Below are 19,619 nucleotides of genomic sequence, written 5' to 3'. Positions count from 1 at the left end.
TTTATTCCCACCATAAGAATTAGTTGCTTTGGCAAGGAGAAGCACGGACCGCGTGTTTTTTGTGTTCTCTTATCGCTGCTGCAATTTTGCTTTGACTGCAAAAGAAATCAAATATTAAAGTAATTAAATATTATATCTATGGCGCAAACAAAACAAATCAAATTTTACAATCCATCGAGTTCGGCGAGCTCCGACAGGTAAACAAAATTCATCAGACGTAACAAGAGTGCTCGAAATGTGTGAAAATCAAATCGGAGGGGGGAAAATGATCTCCCACAACCCCCCACAAAAAAGCAGTCGCTAAAATGTGATACACACGCATTTATGCACAAACACCTACACGCACGATGAAACATATGTACATACATATATATGTATCTACATATAAGCACAATATTTCTCATTCATCATTCTTAGCCTCCAGAAGCTAAAGGCGCAATTAAATATATATATGTATGAACATATGTATGTATGTATTTGCATACCTGGCCATATGATAAATTTAGTTTCAATAGATAATTTGTTTTTACCTCGCAGACTGCAGTTTGAAACACGTGGGAAAGAGAGGACCAAACAAAATTGTATCTCTATCTCGTACTCTATCTTTCCTTCGTCTCCACTTTTGCAGCATTTTTGTTGTTATACCCTTGCGCAAAAAGAGTATAAACATTTTGTTATGCCGATAAATGCATTCGCTACAATGTTGTTGGAAAAGTTGAATTAACTTTAGTTTGTAAATAAATATTTCCAACTAAGCAATGTTTTGTTTGATTAGTTTATTATCACATCATTTAATCAACCATTTAATCAATTGTTAAAAGCAAAATTCGGTCATGGCGCATGTTAGATAGGGTATTGAAACTTCGATAAAGCTGTCTGGCCTTTATTTTTTGTTTCTCTCTTTTTAACCTTAGCTCTGCCTTACACAGATATTCTTTTTTTTTGTCATTCCGTTTCCAAACGCGCGTGCTGCATGTTGTTGCTGTCATTTCGCCGGGTTCGGGTTCTCTCTTTCTCTGTCTTTTGCAAATATTCACAATTAGCTCACATTATTTATATTAGATATCGAAAGCAAAGACAAAATACAAAAAATACCAATAACAATTCGGGCATTATTCATACATTGGGCCTTTGATTGTAAAGAGGACAAACGCAAATCACATGTGATCAGCCGGCAAATAAAAAAGGCCAAAAAGAAAAACATTTTTCGGGCTCTTTCGCTCTCTTTGTGTGTGTGTGCATGTGCTTGTGCGTGCGTGTGTGTGAGTGAAAGAGTGATTGACCCATTTCACCGAAAAAGAACTGAGCAAGAAAATCGCAAAAACGCCGACCATTCGCCCACAATATCACTCATCATCTTCACATCTTCTTATTCCTGTTGTTGTTGTGGTCGTTCGCCATGAGCAGCATCACGTTTTTATGCAGCAAATCGAATGAAGCCAACAACAATCCAAAGGGGAGAATTGCAACCAATAGTATCAACAGCAGCAACAACAATAATAACAACAACAACCACAACAACTCTGTCAAGTCAAAGGTTAAGGTCGCTGCTGCTGCCGTCGCCGTCTCTGCTGCCGCTGCCGCTGCCGTTCCCCCGCCTGTAGTCACGAAAACCAATGGTCACATGTAAATTGAAAATTCATTGCATATTTTTCGTACATTTTTCACCTCTCCTATCCAAAATGTCCCCCCTCATTTCCTCATCATTCTTGCTCATTGTGCTTTAATTGTTTTGTTTTTATTGTTGTGTTTTTTGTGTTTAATTAACACGCTTTTTTGTATATTATTTTTTTGTTTGTTAATATGTGTGTTTATCGTGTCAGCGTCTGGCGAACATACGCACACAAACCCAAACACACACACACACACAGCCAAACACACAAAAACGATAGCGTCAGCAAACTGCGTCTGCTTCACCATCCAATATGGCGCTGCTGCTACCGCTGCCGCTGCCGCCGACGCTGCTACCCGTCACTGTCGATCAAGCCACGTCCCCTGCTTTGTATTACCTTCTTTATTTTTGGCAATTGACTTCTTAATACCGTTACATTACCAATGGGGGGGAGTGTGTGTATGTGTATTCATCTAGCTATCCCTTTCTTTTTGTGCATGTAAATGGTTAGCAACCTGTTGCGCTCTCTTACATTTTTTTTTTGTTATTTTATTGTAAAAACTATAAATACATTAAATTTGACTGACACATGACGGTGGAGGAGGGGATGAGCATGAAAGGGGATTGCAAAACAAAAATTACTTTTAGTCTGGCTGCCAAAAGAGTGCAATGCACGATAATACTAGGGCCAGAACCTATAAAAATATTGCATTCAAAATATATTTGAATTTTCGCGGAAAATTGTATATATAGAACCTTGATTAAATGATATATTAAATACTAAAGCTTTCGCTATTAAAATATTTATTTCGTCATATAGCAGAATGCCAAAACTGATAACTAATTTCATTGGTAAACAAAAGATTACCTCGTTAGAGAACAAATTTAAATAGAATAATGAAGGTATTAACTAAAAGGAGTACAAATTTTCATTTTCAAGTTACTTCAAAAGATTAAGCAAACCTTTTTTAGGGTGTTTTTTTTTTTTATACAAATACAAGCTGTTTAAATATTAGATGTAAGTGACGTTTGTTTTGATTGCACAAAAATATGTTTTTCGTTAATTTAGTTAATTAATGTTCTGTTCCATATTGTATGTATGCCTTCGTGTGATTGCGCAAAAGAGAAAAATGTAGAGTAGCTCAGTGAGTAGTATACGTTTACATGTGTGTGTGTGTGTGTGTATCCTTGATTTACACAACTTTGAAGCTTCTATCCTTTCGTACCTTTTCCAGTCTCCTCTTGACCTATTTTCAATAAAACAAACCAAAATGCCGTCATCATCTTATCCATACCAATCACTATCAATCAATCAATTGATTGCCTCACTCCATGCTAATCACAAGAAAATGTTTTTGTTAATTTCATGAATAGCTGACTAATTGTTAAATTATTTCTTTTATTCTTTTTTGACGCATTTCAGTGACGATCGCTCCGATGTAACAGAACAGCTTTATATTGATCCTGGGGCGGGCGGTGGTGAACTCAACTGTTGCCCCGCCTCGCCCACCACAGTGCCTGCCAAATCGGCGCTGGAATCGCCAATGCGTGGCCCATCTGGTCGGAGACAGCGCACTCGAACCACATCGATTGGCAATCAAACGACCACCGCAAATCCGTCCGAATGCATAATACGTGCAAATAATCGCACCATATACACAGCTGGTCGTCCGCCATGGTATAATTGTGCTGGCCAACAGGTGGAACCATTCGTAATTGGCATCTGTGGTGGCAGTGCATCGGGCAAGACAACAGTGGCCGAGAAAATCATTGAGAGTCTCGATGTTCCATGGGTAACACTGCTATCGATGGATTGTTTCTATAAGGTGGGAGAATCTTTTGGCCTATGTATTCGATTTATTTTCATAGTTTAGACTTCTTTTCTGTTTCTTAGATTCTTAATGAGAAGCAACACGAGCAGGCCTTACTAAATGAATATAATTTTGATCACCCGGATGCCTTTGATATTGAGCTATTGATCGATGTGCTTACCAAACTGAAAGAGGGACGCAAAGTGGAAGTGCCAGTGTATAATTTTGTAACACATGGTCGTGAAAGTCAAACAAAGACGATGTACGGTGCCAATGTCATTATATTTGAGGGCATTCTAACTTTTCACAGTCCCGAAGTGTTGAAGCTGCTCGATATGAAGATATTTGTGGACACAGATCCCGATATACGTCTCGCCAGGCGTCTAAAGCGGTAACTATACATATATTAATGGGGCTCCTTCGCTCAAAATGCAAAAGACACGCCCATTAATTAATTTATTAATTCTGATATACATTTGTTTTTGTTTTGTAGCGACATCTCTCAGCGTGGACGTGATCTGAAGGGAGTTCTCAAGCAATATTTGAATATGGTAAAGCCTTCCTATGCCAATTACATAGCTCCAACTATGGCACATGCCGATATAATTGTGCCACGAGGAGGGGAAAACAAAGTTGCCATACATCTCATTGTCCAGCATGTGCACACCCAATTGCAATTGGTGAGAACCTAAAAGAGAGTTGAGAAAGAAAATATGGTTAACAATTTTTTTGGTTTTTTGTCATATCAGCGTGGCTTCAAGTTGCGCGAGACTTTAGCCAACTCGTATAAGGATCAGCCTATGCCGGAATCACTGCATTTAATTCATCCAACTCCACAAATTAAGGGACTGCACACATTTATCCGCTGCAAAAACACATCGCGAGATGAGTTTATATTTTATTCGAAACGTCTTATTCGATTGGTCATCGAATATGCCTTGAGTCTCTTTCCCTTTAAGCAGACGACAGTGGAAACACCACAGGGTGTCCTGTATGAAGGAAAACGCATGGCTTCACGTAAAATATGCGGTGTCTCGATATTGCGTGCCGGCGAAACAATGGAGCAAGCTGTCTGCGATGTCTGCAAGGATATACGCATTGGTAAAATCCTAATTCAAACCAATTTAAAGACAGGCGAGCCAGAGCTCTATTATTTGAGGCTGCCCAAAGATATAAAAGACTACAAGGTGATACTTATGGATGCCACAGTGGCCACTGGAGCAGCTGCAATGATGGCGATACGTGTCCTCCTCGATCACGATGTGCCCGAGGAGAATATCATTTTGGCCTCGCTACTAATGGCTGAAATCGGTGTACACTCCATAGCATATGCCTTTCCTAAGGTAAGTCTGAATACAAACCAAAAAAAAAAAAAGAAACGACCAATGATATTAATCCTTTTTTCGGCAGGTTAAAATTGTTACTTCCGCTCTAGATCCGGAGATTAATAGTAAGTTTTATGTTATACCCGGCATTGGTAACTTTGGCGATCGTTACTTTGGCACCGAACCCTCCGATGAGTACTAAAATGGAGGTATAGAAGGACGAAGATGAGGACTTGGTTGCCGGTCCATCCAAAAAACCCCTACAGACAGAACCAACAAGTTTCTAATGTATCCCAATATAGGTTAAGAGCAAAGCGTTACTTAAATTATGAATTTGAAAAAAGAAAATTTGGCATTTGCTCATTTTTTGGGTGTATATCATTTGCTTGAGTTTTAAATTTAGCGCCAACTGCATTTCCTACGTTCTGGCGTTGCCAGACTGCTTTGAGATTTGAATATAAATCGATAAACTAATAAATCGCTATCGGCCTTGGAAGTAGCTGGGCGCAATTTTTAAAAGAAAATGTGATTATTTTTTGGAATTTCATTTTTATATCTTTGTATTTGCAATGTTGAGGGAGATTTGTAATTTTTAGTGGTCTCTGGGACGAAAAATTTAATTATAAAATTGGTTTTAATTAGTATTTTAATTACTTATCACGTCTTAATTGCTTTTACGTGAAAAACCACTTTAACAGATTATCTCGAATATTTTTTTATACAAAACCAAAACTTTTGAAGAATTTTTACAGAATTAAGTTATCTAATTTTTGTTTTGTAGATCCTTTAGCATTATGTCTGAAACTAAATATATATATTCATAGATAAATTTTTAATGTTTGCTCAATTTGATACTTAGACTGTTCTATAACCATTTATCTCTCACTTTTAGTTGATTTCGTTAGATAATATTGTCGATTGCTCTATTGAATAAACTGACTAGATGCAGCATAGCGCTTTTCTAAAAATATTATCAGCTATGCCGACATCTTGCCAATTCGAAAAACAGATGATAATGATGATGCTCAAAAAAAAAAGAGACACAAAATATACATTCACAATTCAGATTCTAATACTTTTTGTGGTAGTTTTTTTGTCAACTGTAGGTAATATTAAAGTTTCTTTTCATTTTATTTTTCTTGGTTTCTTTTTTGTTGTGGATTTTTTTTCTATTTATTTTTTATCAATGAGTTATTCTGTTTTGTTTGTTATTATGAAAAGCACTTAACAAGTTTTCGGTTTTTTCGATGTACGGCCAATTGTAATCCGTCAACGGTGAAGACTAATTGGCAACTGATTTTGGTTTTGGGCTTGAGCTCAGCACCACACCTCGGCCCATAGTCGGCCGATGAAGAAGTTTCAATTAGTTGGCAAGCGGCTTGACTCACACACAAACTTATTGTGTGTATACATACAATTCAAATCCAAGTCTAAAACGGGGATTGAGCCACATACGCACACAAACACACTTAGTTACACACATACTATTGCAAAGTGGGGGTGATATATACAAAGGTTTGGGTACATGTACTTGGCCACTCTGTCAGGTAGCTTGAGTCCGAGTCGTCTGTCTCCACACGCCGCGCCGTTTAAACGTTTTTAGCGCAATGCCACCTGTTTTGAATATTAATGAACTCCCCTTTATTTTTTTTGTGAGTAGAAAAAAATATGAAATTAAATGAAATAAAAAAACTATACATATTGTACTTTGTATATATATTTCTGTGTGTTTTGGAATTTGTCGCCATTGGCTTCAGCGCACTTCCGTTTTACAGACCACGACGAAGAAGAATAAGCCCTGCAACTCACCTGTACACACCTGCACACACACACACACACACACACTTTGAAGTTTAAACGATCCTCAGAGGTTCTATGGGTTTTCTGTGAACTTAACCACATAGGGCCTTTACATTACAGATATTTATGCGTAATTATTAAAAACAGTCACGTGCCGTTGTAGTCGGCGGGTCTTCTATATACATATGCATTTGGCTGTACCTGTATCTTTACCTTTTTTTCTCTTATATACTTACAATTACCTACATATGTATATACATACAAATACATATGTATGTGTAGTCATTTATCGGCGGGAGTCTCTAACATCAGACATTAAGATTACGTTTCTCTTTAGAAATGCAACACTGGGATCCATAGCAACAACAACAAAAGTTTTGCTTCTGTTTTTGGAAAGTCATAATTTGAATATTATTATTCATATACATACGCCACACGATTTGTTTGGCCATAAAGTCGGCTTGTATGTATATATACATAACATAAGTTTCAAAAACCAATGTGACATTCCAATTGGTCGCACAGAGTATAAAATATATATATATTTGGATTTCTCAGTTATCACTGCAACTTACAGTATGTATGATATATAATACAATATAAAAAGCTTTTAATCACATTATTAATATGCACAATTCAAACTGTCATCGGCCATTTGGACGTCAATGATCAATTTGTTTCATAATCCAACATTTTTGTAGGTTTTTTTTTTCTTATATTTTTTATTTTCAAATTTTATTGATTTCCCATGTAAGTATGTGAGTGACTTAAGCCTGCGCTTTCTCATCCTCAACTTTTGGTTTAGAAATAATCAGTCAATTGTTATTTCAGGCACATGCCAACGGGAAATGCTTTTGGCGTTGTGACATTATATAGTTTTATATATACATATATTGTATATGGTTAGGTGATTTGATCTGAAGGAAGTGAAAACTAAAGGGAAATACAGCTATAACCGTTACCACCAACTTGGGCTAAAATCAAAAGCTGATTGATTTCTTCTGAAGGAAGTGAAAATCAAACGTCTTTTCTAGATAAAACTGTTTCCCACCAATTTAGAAACTCTTCAAGAATCTTAATAATATAAATTTATTCTAAAAATGTCAAAAACAAATAAAATAATTATGTATATTGAAGATATACAGGTTGACTCATTTTCCATTGGCTCCCCCAACATTAAGATCATCAAAAGTACTTCGGGAATTCGTTCTTTCATGGGGACCAAAATGTCCCATAGTAGATGGTAATACTAGGCACAAAAAATTAAGAAAATGTTTTCCATAATTTTCGTTTTCTTGTTTTTTGTAGTATAAGAGAAATAGAATATTTCCTATTAGAGAAAGAAATTTTAAGAAGAAGACATCAATTTGTAAGCCGCAGATTAAATTAACATTGGTAACTCGATTGATTCAAAGACAGAATTTGGGAATAATAAGAAGCAAACTTCAAATCGAGATCGAACTCTTTTGTATGTTTTTTTCGACATGCTTTTCGATGGGCCAAAATGATGTCATAAGTTCATAAGTTAATAATTTCCTTTTAATATCAGTCTGAATAGATATATCGTATAACGTTACCAGCCATCAAGTTGAAAATAAAAAAATTCTAAATTTAAGTTGATGCTAACCATAAATAACAGTGCCAAATTAGCCATATAGCCATAAAATTTTTGAAATCAGAAATTGGTCAAAGTACAGTATGAACAGCACATAGATTGACAAAAAAAAATTTCTAACAAACCATTATCTTTTCGAATCTGTAGGTATGCTAATTGTTCACAAATTCACAAGAATAAGAATTCTTCTTCTAAGATTAACATTGGAAAGTGATTTTCTAATTTGCTTGAAAACCCTGGAAACTATTATGTGGGTTTTTGATTGCCACAGGCTCCGCACTGACTTAATCGGGCGATGAAAAAGCATGCAGTTTTATCCTATATTAATATCATAATCACAATTTCCAATTTTTATCAATTTAGAAAGAAATATATTTAAAATATTAGTTGCTATTTAGTTCTAGTAAAGTAAAGTAAAGTAGAACTATTTGGTAAATGTCTAAAACCTGATGACTTCTATTAAACATGAAATGCAGAGATCAATAATGCTCGTGAATTCAAAACATTGTTAATCATTCAGCATTCAAACTCTTGGAAAACTTGTTGCCTCAAAAGGATTCATCCACTTAATCTTTCTTTTAGGTAGCAACTAGATCGATCGATCGATTTTCTCAAATCCGACTTATTCTTTAATGTCAAATTGTAAAAATTCAAGAATAATGCTATAAAATTAGTTGCTGTCTTCTATTACATTTTTTAACATTTTGCCAAAATTATAAGTCAAATCTTAACAAGATCTTAAGTTTTTTAAGGTGTTCTCTTGATACATTTATTATTCTGGTTTCTTTTCTGTATTTTTGAGTCTAGACGATATGCACTTCAAAAAAGTATGTAGCGAGTAAAATTTGACAAACTAACGATTTGAATTTCAACGAGTATTGAGTGCCTATCTCTTTAAAGTATGCTGTTGAAATTTAAATATACTTTAGAGGATTCTCTTCCGTTTGTTTTTTAAGTCTTCACAATATTTCCAACTAACTTATGTTTTTTATTTCCTTATTCTAGCATTAAAAGACAAAACATATATTTTGCATACTGTTTTTATTTTTATTAATAAAAAATTCATAAATTTATTGCTTGGAAAATGGTATTGCAAAAGGTGTTTGCATCTTGCGGTTTTATTTGGTATATAATTTGTTTGATTAAATTAATAGTATTTCTAGGTACAAGTACAATAATTGAATTTCATATATGCATTTAGTTCGATCTGTAAGGTGCTTATTATACATACTAACTATATAGAGAAAGTTGACACGATATTTTTCTGTTTTCTTAATCGCATAGATGGAGACTCTAACATTAATAATCAATTCGATTCTTTTTGTTTTTGTTTTCTTTTTTTTTTTGAGTAAATTTTCATATGTTGTGTTAAGCCTTTTTAGCGGAGCAGAGTAGTTGATTAGTTAGTATATAGTTTTTTTGAATTTTTCTTCGTTTTAAATTTCATTTGTTTTTTACATTCATAATGTTGAATACTATTTTCGAAATAAAATGTTCTTTTTTTTTTGTTTGTTGTTAAGCTAGTTTAACGAAAAAGCGAAATGGAAGCACCATTATATGTAGTTAGATTTAAATTAAGAACAGAAAACAAAAAGCATTCGTTGAGTGAGGAGAAGCAGCAGCAGGAAGCTAGTTTAACTGGCTTTGGAGCTGATCATCCTTCCAGCGTTGGATCCTTGTGTTCCCGGTTGCTGTAGCTGTGGCTTGTTGGGTGCTGACTTGAAGGGTGGCCGCAGCACAGACGTTCACAATTACACGTTGTGGCTGCAATTGTCTGTGGCCAAAAGAAAAAAAAAACAAAAACACATGCCAAAAATATTGCATCTCGTGCTTTTGTTTTTTTTTTTGGACAGACATCTTGCTCCACATTTGCTACAGGTGCACAACAATGAACGCGCTTGTGGCCATCCACAAGAGTCTTCTCCTAAGATGGAGATGGCTTAGATGGATTTTAGCTGGAGCGCGGCATTGTGGCCTCTGTCATGGTTGGCGATGGCGTACATGATGAAAAATATTTTCGATTTTGAGTCAGACAGTGGTGTCGTATGTGAAAAAGCACCTTTCTCTCTCGCAGCGAAGCAAGCAAAAGTAACTCTAGGCAGACCGAAGGATGCAAAGAAGATGCGAGAACCTGACTGTGGTGTGGGGTGGTGGTCTAAGGTTAAGGGATACGCAGACTAAGGCAGTTACCTAAGGAAAAGCTTTTTCGCCCGCAGGTGAAAAAGTTTTCCCATAGATTGACTGCTGATCATCTGCTTAACGATTTCGATTTTTTCTTTGTTGGAGCTTAAAATTCATTTGTTTTGAATGAACCGAGCCTATGACTTGGTGAAGTGATTTTTGGGGGTGGGGAGGAATTCTTTTGGAGTGGGGGGTTATTTTTTTTTCAAAATCATATTTGATAAATTAAAGCAACAAATTGGGAAGCTCTGCTGAGTTTTTGTTTTTTTCTGAAGGAAACTGAACTTAAAAAAATGTTGGTTTTGTTTTTCTTTCGTTTCTATCATTCATTTCGTTATTTTTCTCTTATTTTTGTTTTGTTTCTTTTTTTTTTTTTTTGCAATATTCAACAACCAATACCAAGAATTTGTTGTTAAAATAGCCTTGTGGCATTTTGTTCATTGGTAAAGTCTTTGATTATTAATTTAGTGCTTTTTGTATTGTGAGGAATCTATGGATGATTGTTTGAAAATTTTGAAATTTACGGACCAAAGTGGCCTAAGAGTTTGAATATCAATTTTAATTTTTTTTAACGGTTTTCGTGATAGTATTTTTCTGGTATTCTTTTCTGTATATTGTTTCAGTGTTGAGGATATGCACTTGAAACGAGTATGAAGGACTAACGAGTTGCATTCCAACGAGTAACGAGTGCATATCTCTTTAAAGTGTGCTGTTGAAATTGTTGTTATTGTTTTTCGTTTTTTTTTTTTAGTATACTACATACAAATTGTGTCAGTTTTTGAAAAAAGTTCTGAAGAAAGTAAGTAAAAAGAATTGTTCGTTAGAAAGAGTTAGAGAGAGATAGAGAGTGATAGAGATAATAGAGTAAGGTAAACAGATAGAAAGATTGTTAGAAAGAGGATGTTGATCTACAAAAAGTACTAAATTAAAATAATATTTTTCTCTAGTTTAGTTTTCTGGTGTTTGTATTATTTTTGTTTTTTTTTTGGTGATTGATTTGAATAAATTATTTTTATTTCATTTGCATTAACTTTCATCAATCAAATACTGGTTATAAGAATATTGTCCAACATTCCAACAAACCCAAAATCGGTTATATATATAGATATATATGTATATTTATTATGATTAGATTCATATCAAACAAACCAACATACCAAGTAAAGCATATATAAAACTAATTCAAAACGAACTATACAAGAAAACAAAATTCAAAACCAAACAAATACTAAATTTGAGTGTAGTTGGTGTTTATGTGTGTGTGTGTGGAGGGGGGGTGAACGGTGAGAAGGTGTGTGTGGGTGTGTAGGTCACCAAGTAAAAGGCCTAAGAAAAACTAGTGCACAAACTGTACTTCATTTTTATTTTGGACTTACCTGAGAAGGAGCCAAAGCAAAATGAAGGAGCAGAGATGTAACGATAAACGGGGTGAAAGTAAGAAGAAGAATGGCAGATGGATACTATACTTATACTATATAAGCTATAAAGAAAACATGCTCCAATTGCTGGACGGAAGATGATGATTTTTTGTTGTTGTTGTTTCTTAAAGCATGTTCTTTACAAGAGGTGACAAAGAGGTAACGAATGGTGCAAGGTGATGTATTAGTTAATTTAGAGGTGAAAGGTTAATAGAGCTGAGAGAAAAGTTTTCAAAGTTAAATTTGTTGTTTTTTTTTTTTAGTAGTTTAGTATTATGCATAATGTTATAATAAAAATGTTTATTTTTTAATTAGCCAATTTTCTATTACACAAAATTAAAATGTTCATCCTTAAGAATACTCAATAATTGAAAAAATTTGAAATTTTCTTCTCTTCTTATGTGTGTGTGTGTGTATTATTTTTTTTAAATTTATCACTAGCATTATGTATGTATGAATGAAAAAGGGGATGAGACGAATGTTGTGGGGAAAGGGAGAGGGATGGGTTCGGGGAGGGGAACATTTTGGATGGACTACTTACAAACTAATTATCACTTGTTCGAACATAAACTGAAAGATTTTGTTCATGAAATGATTCAGAGTTTTTACTTTTTACAGTTGTTCTGTGTCTTGGATGCTAACTACCATATACATAATTCAATTTTTTTTTTTTTGTAGGTATGTAAGTAAATCGATAAGTTTTGGGGTCAATTGTGTGATATGATTTTGTTGAGAGAAGAGAGAACTAAGCTTAATAATAATTATGTATTGGTATGAGTTGTAATAACAAATAATGTACTTTTGTTTTTTCTATTTGCTATTTTTAAATGATCATGACTTTGGAATAAACAAGATGTGAGCAAATTTCATATCAATTTTAAAATTTTCTTCATAATTTTTGTCCCATGATAAATACTTTTTTTTTTGCTTTTTGGGGTAGTTTTGGGTAAAGAATATTTACAAAAAACCGATAAATTGGTTTTAATCTAAAGTTATTCCAAGTTTACACATGAGTTTTATACGTATGCTTGTTTGTTGTTGTTGTTGTTGTTCTTGTTTACTTGTTTTTTGTTTTGTTTGGTTTTTAACTTTTTTATAAATGTAAGTAACAAAAATTAAAAAATTTGATGTAACTACCAAAGAGTTCCTACTTAAGCTTTACATGCTTTTAGCTTTAACATGCATCGAAAAAGGATTGCTCTTGCTCTCTCACTCTCTTTCTCTCTCTCTCTCTCTCTCTCTCTGTCTCTGATTTGGTGTGTGTGTGTGAGAGTGTGTGTATTAGAGAAAGACAGACAGTAATATTAATAGAGTGAGAGAGAGAGACAGAGTAGAAAAGAGACAAAGAGGACAGGACTTTCTTTTGTAAAAGTTTTTCCTCCTGTTTTCATATTCATTTTCAAAAATTATGCATTCTCATTCAGATAACAATCCTTGCTACGGCAAAATAAGCTTTTCATTAACTTGTGAGTGCTTTTAGTTAACGAAATACCAAAAAATAATATCAATTTAAACTTAACTACAAATCATATTTATATGTAAGTACTATATAAACAAAGAGTTAACTATTTGTTTGGTTTTTTAGATGCGAGTCTTATATGTTTTTATGTTTGTATGTGTGGTGTTTGCATGGTGTATGTGTGTCTGTGTGTGTGTTGTTTCACTTTCTATCTGTTGCTTAATTGATTGAGCAATATGCCTATTAGCCATATTATCATTATGTTTATGAGATGCTGGTAACCGTTTTTTGTATACAAATTTTTACTAGAATTGCACATATCTTCCTCACAAAAGCACATATGTCCATTGCCTGAACTTTCCATCATGCACACGTGATCGACCATGAATAAATTGATTTGTAACTGTGACGTACACATGCGTCGAACCACTTCGTAGGCTGGAAAAATATACAAGTAGCAAATTTAGATACACTCACTTAGCTAGTTAAGCAAATTTGTGATTCCTTATTAGGTATTTCCCAAAAAATTTGACATATTTTACTCACGTGATCTCTGATGTCGCACCATTTTCACACAGCAACCGTTGCAGGTCATCAATGGAGGTTGATCTCGAGGCAGGGCCGTATAGTTAAAAGGATCCTGGGAGGATATAATAATTATACAGTTATTAATTTCATACTAAAATTTGAGATATTTTGAGGGTCAAGGGTGTCATTTCATAACCTTTTTATACTTCTTAATTAGAAAAATTCATGCCTGTCTGTTTTTATGCCATTTAGTCTTACAATTTTTGAATTATTGAAAGAAAAGTTTTTATATAAGCTACTTGTTATTGTAAGCAGCACATTTGTCGGAATTAGCCCGATTAGACTACTATATCATATAGAAATCGACTAAGAACCATATATTTTATACATATAAGGCATAAATATGTTTTTGAGTGCAAGTTCTGATTAAAATTACTTTGGTTTCTTTTCTGAATGTGTTTTAAGCTAATTTAATTCTAGTCCCAGCTAATAAATTTAATTTTTAAAACATTTCGCACACATTTTTAACATCCAATTTTTTTGTTGTTTATTGGAGAGCCTTTAGATGTGGTATAAACATTTCGATTGAAAACTTTTGGAAACGAAAACAGGATTGATTCCAATACGATAGCTTTCATAGCTTTTTCGCATTTATTTTTTAGTTGCCTGCTAAGAATAATTCTTATTAATTAATGGTTGGCACGAAATTATTCATTACTATTTAGAATTAGTGTCCACATATTACAGCTTAAAATAAAAATATTTTAAAACCGTTTTATTTAGGATTTTATAAGGAAATTACTTTTCATTCTAGTGACGTAAAGGCAAATGATTTGAAACCCAATAATTTGGCTCCAAATCGATAGCGGAGAACAGTTCTTAAGTCTTATTCCAACGAAAACATTCGGTATCGGAAACGAGAACAGGCGTAATTATTTAAGTCAGCTGTTTGTTTTAATGAAATTGTCTTCAAATTGTTGCTGACTATCTGATCTTGTAGCTTTTTAACGCGCTAACGACTAAAACTAAATGTAAAATATGAAATTTTTAGTCAAGGGTATGTAAAGTTGAAACGTTTAATATATTTGTTGAATCTACCCTTAAATTAGAGCCTAACAACAAGTTTGAGATATTTTTCTTAGTCTAGTACTTAAGCTAAATCCTGGGCACACTGCAGACGGCCCTAATCACTTATTATTGGGTTGGTCTGTTATTTCTTTTAAGACAAGTTGAAACATCAAAGAACTTTTTTCACCTATAAATGCTTATAAGATATTCAGGGCCGCAGAGAGAAAATCAGGGCCCGGGAGTAACCAAGTTCGGGCCCCCTACTTCCCTTCAAATAAATCCGCTATTTTCGACTGTGATGTTGGCGGGCCCTTCTGAAAACTGCGGGCCCGGGGGAAACCCAACCCTAGGTAAAATTAAATCTTTACTGAATAGTTATTATCCGGCTTTATCGTTATCCTGAACTTCGGAATATATAAAAATGCTCCAAAGATATTGTAAAATTATATATTCGCAATGTGTTCTTATATTGGTAGTAAAAATATAAATATTCCAAACAAAATTTGGCACCCGGCAAGGTGACAACTTTTTAGACTATTGCCTTTTCCTAAGAAATTAACCCTTTGGTATAACCAAATTTACATTGTTTGACATTTTGTTCAAACATAACCTATAAAATAAAAATCATTTATTGAAATAAGTGTTACCTTGCATCTGGCATCTGTCCAGGAATCACATTCATAGCAGTATATAGAACGCGCTGTGAAAACCGAATTGGTATTAGTATATCAATTATTTTAAATTAAATTAAAGTCCATTGCATATTTAGCTATTTTTACTAAATTGATATTAGAAAATAGAAGTAAGTACAGTACGTAACAAAAGCATGCTTCAAATAGAACTTGCATTCGAAAACAAAATGCAGTGACAAAACGAGAACAAAACGTAAAAGTTTATATTTTACACTATTGGGTATCAAATTTTATTAACTACTTGTGGTGCAAGAAAAGGGCTTTCTTTTGGTTTTTCTTTTACACAAACACATTCACACTCACACACACAATTAAAATATATATGTATACGGGAAAATATTTAGTAATTGTTTGTTGTTTTTTTTTTCTTCTTTTTTGTCAAAGTGAAAAGAGTTATGAAAATTTCAATTGATTGCCTAACATTTTGAAAATCTTATTGAAAATATCTGTGCAGAGGAAAAGCGTGAGAGCTTGACAAAGAAATTAAAGGATTTTTGAAAAAGTTTTTGAATAATGATGATTAAAACATTTAGAAGCAAAATCAAAGAGTAAAAAGGAAAAAATTTGTATTCCTTAGTCATGGAGCCAATAAACGGAATTTTCTTTAATTTTTTTTTTGTGGTTTTTTAAAGAAATATTTAGAATATAAAAAAAGTACATATAATATATATACTTAGACATGATTTATAGATTTATTTTTGTTTTTGTATTTTTTTGGCAAAAAAATGTTGTATGTTTCTTATTTGTTTTTTTGGTAGGTAAGCAAAAATTTAAGCAATGGTTTAATGGATTCATACTTTGACATTCAGCTGAGGCTTGTGGAATCCATATTAAGGTTAGAAATCCAAATATGGCTGCAAATAAACGATTTGGAAAAAAAGAAGAAGAGCAAAAGTAGAAAAGTAGGGTATACAGAAAGTGTATAGAAGGAAATCATAAATAATCACAAAAACCAAAACTAAAAATGGATACCAAAAGTAATAAAGAAAAACTAAAACTCGAATTTTCTCCACAGACACATTTATTTGGAGGTTTTGGAGGAGGTGAGAGAAAACTCCACAGCAGGAATACAGCAACAGAAGGCAGAAAATATATTTTATATATATACTTATATATATATATGAGTTTTACTATATAGACACAACCTAGACTTACTTTTGAGGAAAAAAAATAACATTCTAACTAGTTCAGAGTTGGTTTTTTTAGTGGGTGGATGGTGAAAATGGGTGAAAAGTTTATGATTACAAATACATTACAATCACAATTTAATGATACCAACTCGATGGGAAAGTATTACAAAGAGCGAGAAAGAGAGAGAGACAGACAGAGACAGAGAGCGAGACAGGTGAAATAGTTTTGTTTTATTATTTGTGGGTGGCAGAACGTTCACGTTTACTTTAGTAATTTTCACTTTCAAGACGCATACGTGTGGATGTGACCAACGTTTTATTTTACAGCATTTTTTTTTTTTTTGTTTTTTGGTATTTGGTTTATTATCAATTTACAGCTAACAAAAACGGTAACGGTAACTCAATTTTGTGTGGCCTTTTTACAAGGGATTGTTTTTTTTTTTTTTTGGTTTATAGTTCTTTTTCACGTCATACTCTTGCACTTACTCTAATTAGTGGGTAATTTACAGTTGGTTATTCTTTGTTTTAGGATTTTTTATTTAGAATTTGCATTGATATTTTGTTAAGATTCGCGAAAAAAAATGGATTTGGCCCTTTTAAAACGTTAAATTTCATTGTTCTGGTCTTTTAGACATTTCAACCTTTTAATTATACCTTTAAGAATAAAACAGTAAAAATATCAAGTCTATATATTTTCTACTAAGGGAATGGCGGGTCTTCAAATGACATTTTATTTATTCTTTTGCCATAATTTACAAAATTTAATAATCGCAAAATTTGCTTAATTCAATATATGTTTAAACTGTTTAATTTACAGATTTCCATTTTACAAGCTAGTAAAAAGAAATATTGTTTTAAAAAATGAGTCCATTTAGAAACCTTTCGTTGAATAAACAATTATGAAAAAAGATTTTTCCATATGCTCAATATCTAATTTATATAAAGTAATAATAAGCCCATTTGTGACTATTTTGTTCAAAAAGAGGATTCGCATATGATCGGAAATTTTATAAAATGCTGGATTGGAGAAAAGGAGAAAAAATAGAAAAACTAGAAAAGTACCATCATACGCAAACAAAATCATTAAAATTTTCCCTCTGCTTCTCTTTTTGCTTTGAACCTAAAAGTGAGTTATAGAGATTGAATGTGAAGTTCTTAAAGGAACTTGATCGAACTACCTCTAAAAGGAAATTTTAGATATTTTAGCTATAAGAGCCTTAATGCCTATAAATAGTTTTGAGATATTTTCATGTATTATTGACATCTTTGATTCTTTAATAATTTTTCTAAAATTAGATTTCATTATTATTCTTAAGAAGGTTTAAAAATTAATTATTTAATGTAATTACAATAGAGCACTAGCTGCCAGGTCTTTCATGTTGATTATGAAATATATACAACTATGAATGTATACATATATACAGAATGATGCCAAAATTAAATAAAATAATGAAATAACGTCATAAATAAAAGCCATTAAAGTTTGTATTTTGTAAAATGTTGTTATTCATCCCTTTCGTTCAATTTTATTCTTATTTTTTAATCAACTTTTTCAGACAACAGGCATAAGAAAGAGACATTATAAATATGAGTAAATATGAGTCATATATTCGATAAAGTCTCTAGAAAAACTAACAAATACATATAAGTAACCATAGCAAATCAATATAATTGTGAGTTTCCTCATATTGGTTATGTCCAGGGTTCACTCTGTATGTGAATATATTACCAATTTGAAAATAGATGATAGATTCCCCAGACATGAAGGTCAGAGATTCTTCAAATGTGTTCTTTTTGTTGAAAAGTATCTCAAAATTCTGAATGAGGTCGGGTCCAGACAATAGTCTCGTACCAAAAAAAATTTTCCAACATTTTTTGCTTTTTCAAATAAAACCTTTTTAAAGTATACAAAACAGGCTCCTAACCAAAAATATCCTTTACTAACTCAACTTTTTCTTGAAATGATTATTTTTTAACTCTATCTATATTTTAATGTAAAAATTAACCTTTTTATGTCATACACAAACAAGTAAATAATATCATTTCAACAGTGTTTCTTCAAATAATTCACTTAGTAATTCAACATTTTCAGTGCAAGAGTATGAAAAACTTCAGCATGGCCGAAGTTAGTTTAGTACAAAAAACATAACAAACAATCGAACAAACAAACAAACAAACTAAAAAGTTTAAATTCTTTTTGGGTTTTTTTTTTAGGTTTTAATTTGAATTTTGCTATCCAACTGAAACTTACTTGGAAAACAATTATCACTTGTTGCGAATTTTGCCAATGCCAAAATAACTTTATGATAAAAACAACAAAAAAATTATATATGTATATATGTGAAAAACCGATGAATAATCAGAGAAAAAGAAACATAAAACAGATCAAAGAATTGTTTGAGTTTTGTAATAGAATTCATCGGCACATTAGGTTACGGTTACTTGAATACCCTCAATGTAGTCTTTCATTAGATTTATTCAGAGTGCTGAATTATTAATTAGCTTGTCACATCGCACATCGAAATATATATGTTTAGTTTAAGAATCCATTCCACTTGTCGATTTCTGCTATATACACACTTTTTTTTTTCATCTATTTATACCTTTCAGATTTGCTAGATTAGTTTCTTTGATGTAGTTTATAGTTAATAAAAATCTCTGTTTATCGACCTTCATTATTATTATTAATGTCTTGTAAACTGATTAATCAAATTGATGGATATATATATATATAAGTGTAAGGTCTACGTGATTTTTTACCTGTCAATATGAGCAGCCAATTGCCGACTGCATTTCCAGCTGGCAACGACATCTTGGCAAGGAGTTCAATGTCCTTTCCTTTTGTTTACTAACTAAAAGGATTATATGACATTATATTTACGATACATTTAAAGTTTGGAAACTCACCTCGCTATATGTTTGAATTATGCAAACTCAGGAATTATACCTTATCCTGATCTCAAACATTATGCAGCCGTCA

The 19,619-nt window shown here is 32.7% G+C and overlaps 2 protein-coding genes across 4 annotated transcripts; one reads left to right on the top strand and one right to left on the bottom strand.

Moving 5' to 3' along the window:
• Nucleotides 1-22: 22 nt before the first annotated feature.
• Nucleotides 23-5,096, top strand: LOC6640302 (uridine-cytidine kinase-like 1). Of its 2 annotated transcripts, XM_023181985.2 has the most exons (7): nucleotides 23-197; nucleotides 1,408-1,626; nucleotides 3,036-3,438; nucleotides 3,507-3,814; nucleotides 3,917-4,103; nucleotides 4,173-4,766; nucleotides 4,834-5,096. In XM_023181985.2, exons 1-7 carry the CDS (start codon nucleotides 139-141, stop codon nucleotides 4,948-4,950), a joined length of 1,887 nt encoding a protein of 628 aa, XP_023037753.1. In that variant the 5' UTR covers nucleotides 23-138; the 3' UTR covers nucleotides 4,951-5,096. The 2 variants fall into 2 exon arrangements, with proteins under 2 accessions (XP_023037753.1, XP_002063393.2); XM_002063357.4 differs by lacking the exon at nucleotides 1,408-1,626 and having other exon boundaries at nucleotides 24-197.
• An 8,277-nt stretch (nucleotides 5,097-13,373) lies between these two features.
• Nucleotides 13,374-19,619, bottom strand: LOC6640304 (protein quiver). 2 transcript variants are annotated; one of them, XM_023182164.1, is made up of 6 exons: nucleotides 19,547-19,619; nucleotides 19,400-19,491; nucleotides 18,891-18,938; nucleotides 15,465-15,517; nucleotides 13,768-13,861; nucleotides 13,374-13,659 (listed from the first exon to the last, which is right to left on the bottom strand). In XM_023182164.1, exons 2-6 carry the CDS (start codon nucleotides 19,449-19,451, stop codon nucleotides 13,430-13,432), a joined length of 477 nt encoding a protein of 158 aa, XP_023037932.1. In that variant the 5' UTR covers nucleotides 19,452-19,491; nucleotides 19,547-19,619; the 3' UTR covers nucleotides 13,374-13,429. The 2 variants fall into 2 exon arrangements, with proteins under 2 accessions (XP_023037932.1, XP_015034191.1); XM_015178705.2 differs by lacking the exon at nucleotides 18,891-18,938 and adding an exon at nucleotides 16,307-16,363.

This window comes from Drosophila willistoni (genome assembly GCF_018902025.1).
Source record: "Drosophila willistoni isolate 14030-0811.24 chromosome 2L unlocalized genomic scaffold, UCI_dwil_1.1 Seg196, whole genome shotgun sequence".
In the NCBI taxonomy this organism is placed as follows: Eukaryota; Metazoa; Arthropoda; class Insecta; order Diptera; family Drosophilidae; genus Drosophila; species Drosophila willistoni.
The sequence above is the reverse complement of the archived record's forward strand: the minus strand, read 5'-3'. Positions and strand labels throughout refer to the sequence as shown.

Coding starts and splice junctions, on each gene's coding strand:
- LOC6640304 (XM_015178705.2), bottom strand. CDS start 19,451: ATGTCGTTGCCAGCTGGAAATGCAGTCGGCAATTGGCTGCTCATATTG. Junction 15,518..16,306: donor AGCCTCAGCTGAATGTCAAA/GTATGAATCCAT, acceptor CGGTTTTCACAG/CGCGTTCTATATACTGCTAT. Junction 13,660..13,767: donor GGTGCGACATCAGAGATCAC/GTGAGTAAAATA, acceptor ATATTTTTCCAG/CCTACGAAGTGGTTCGACGC.
- LOC6640302 (XM_023181985.2), top strand. CDS start 139: ATGGCGCAAACAAAACAAATCAAATTTTACAATCCATCGAGTTCGGCG. Junction 4,104..4,172: donor TGCACACCCAATTGCAATTG/GTGAGAACCTAA, acceptor TTGTCATATCAG/CGTGGCTTCAAGTTGCGCGA. Junction 4,767..4,833: donor TAGCATATGCCTTTCCTAAG/GTAAGTCTGAAT, acceptor TTTTTTCGGCAG/GTTAAAATTGTTACTTCCGC.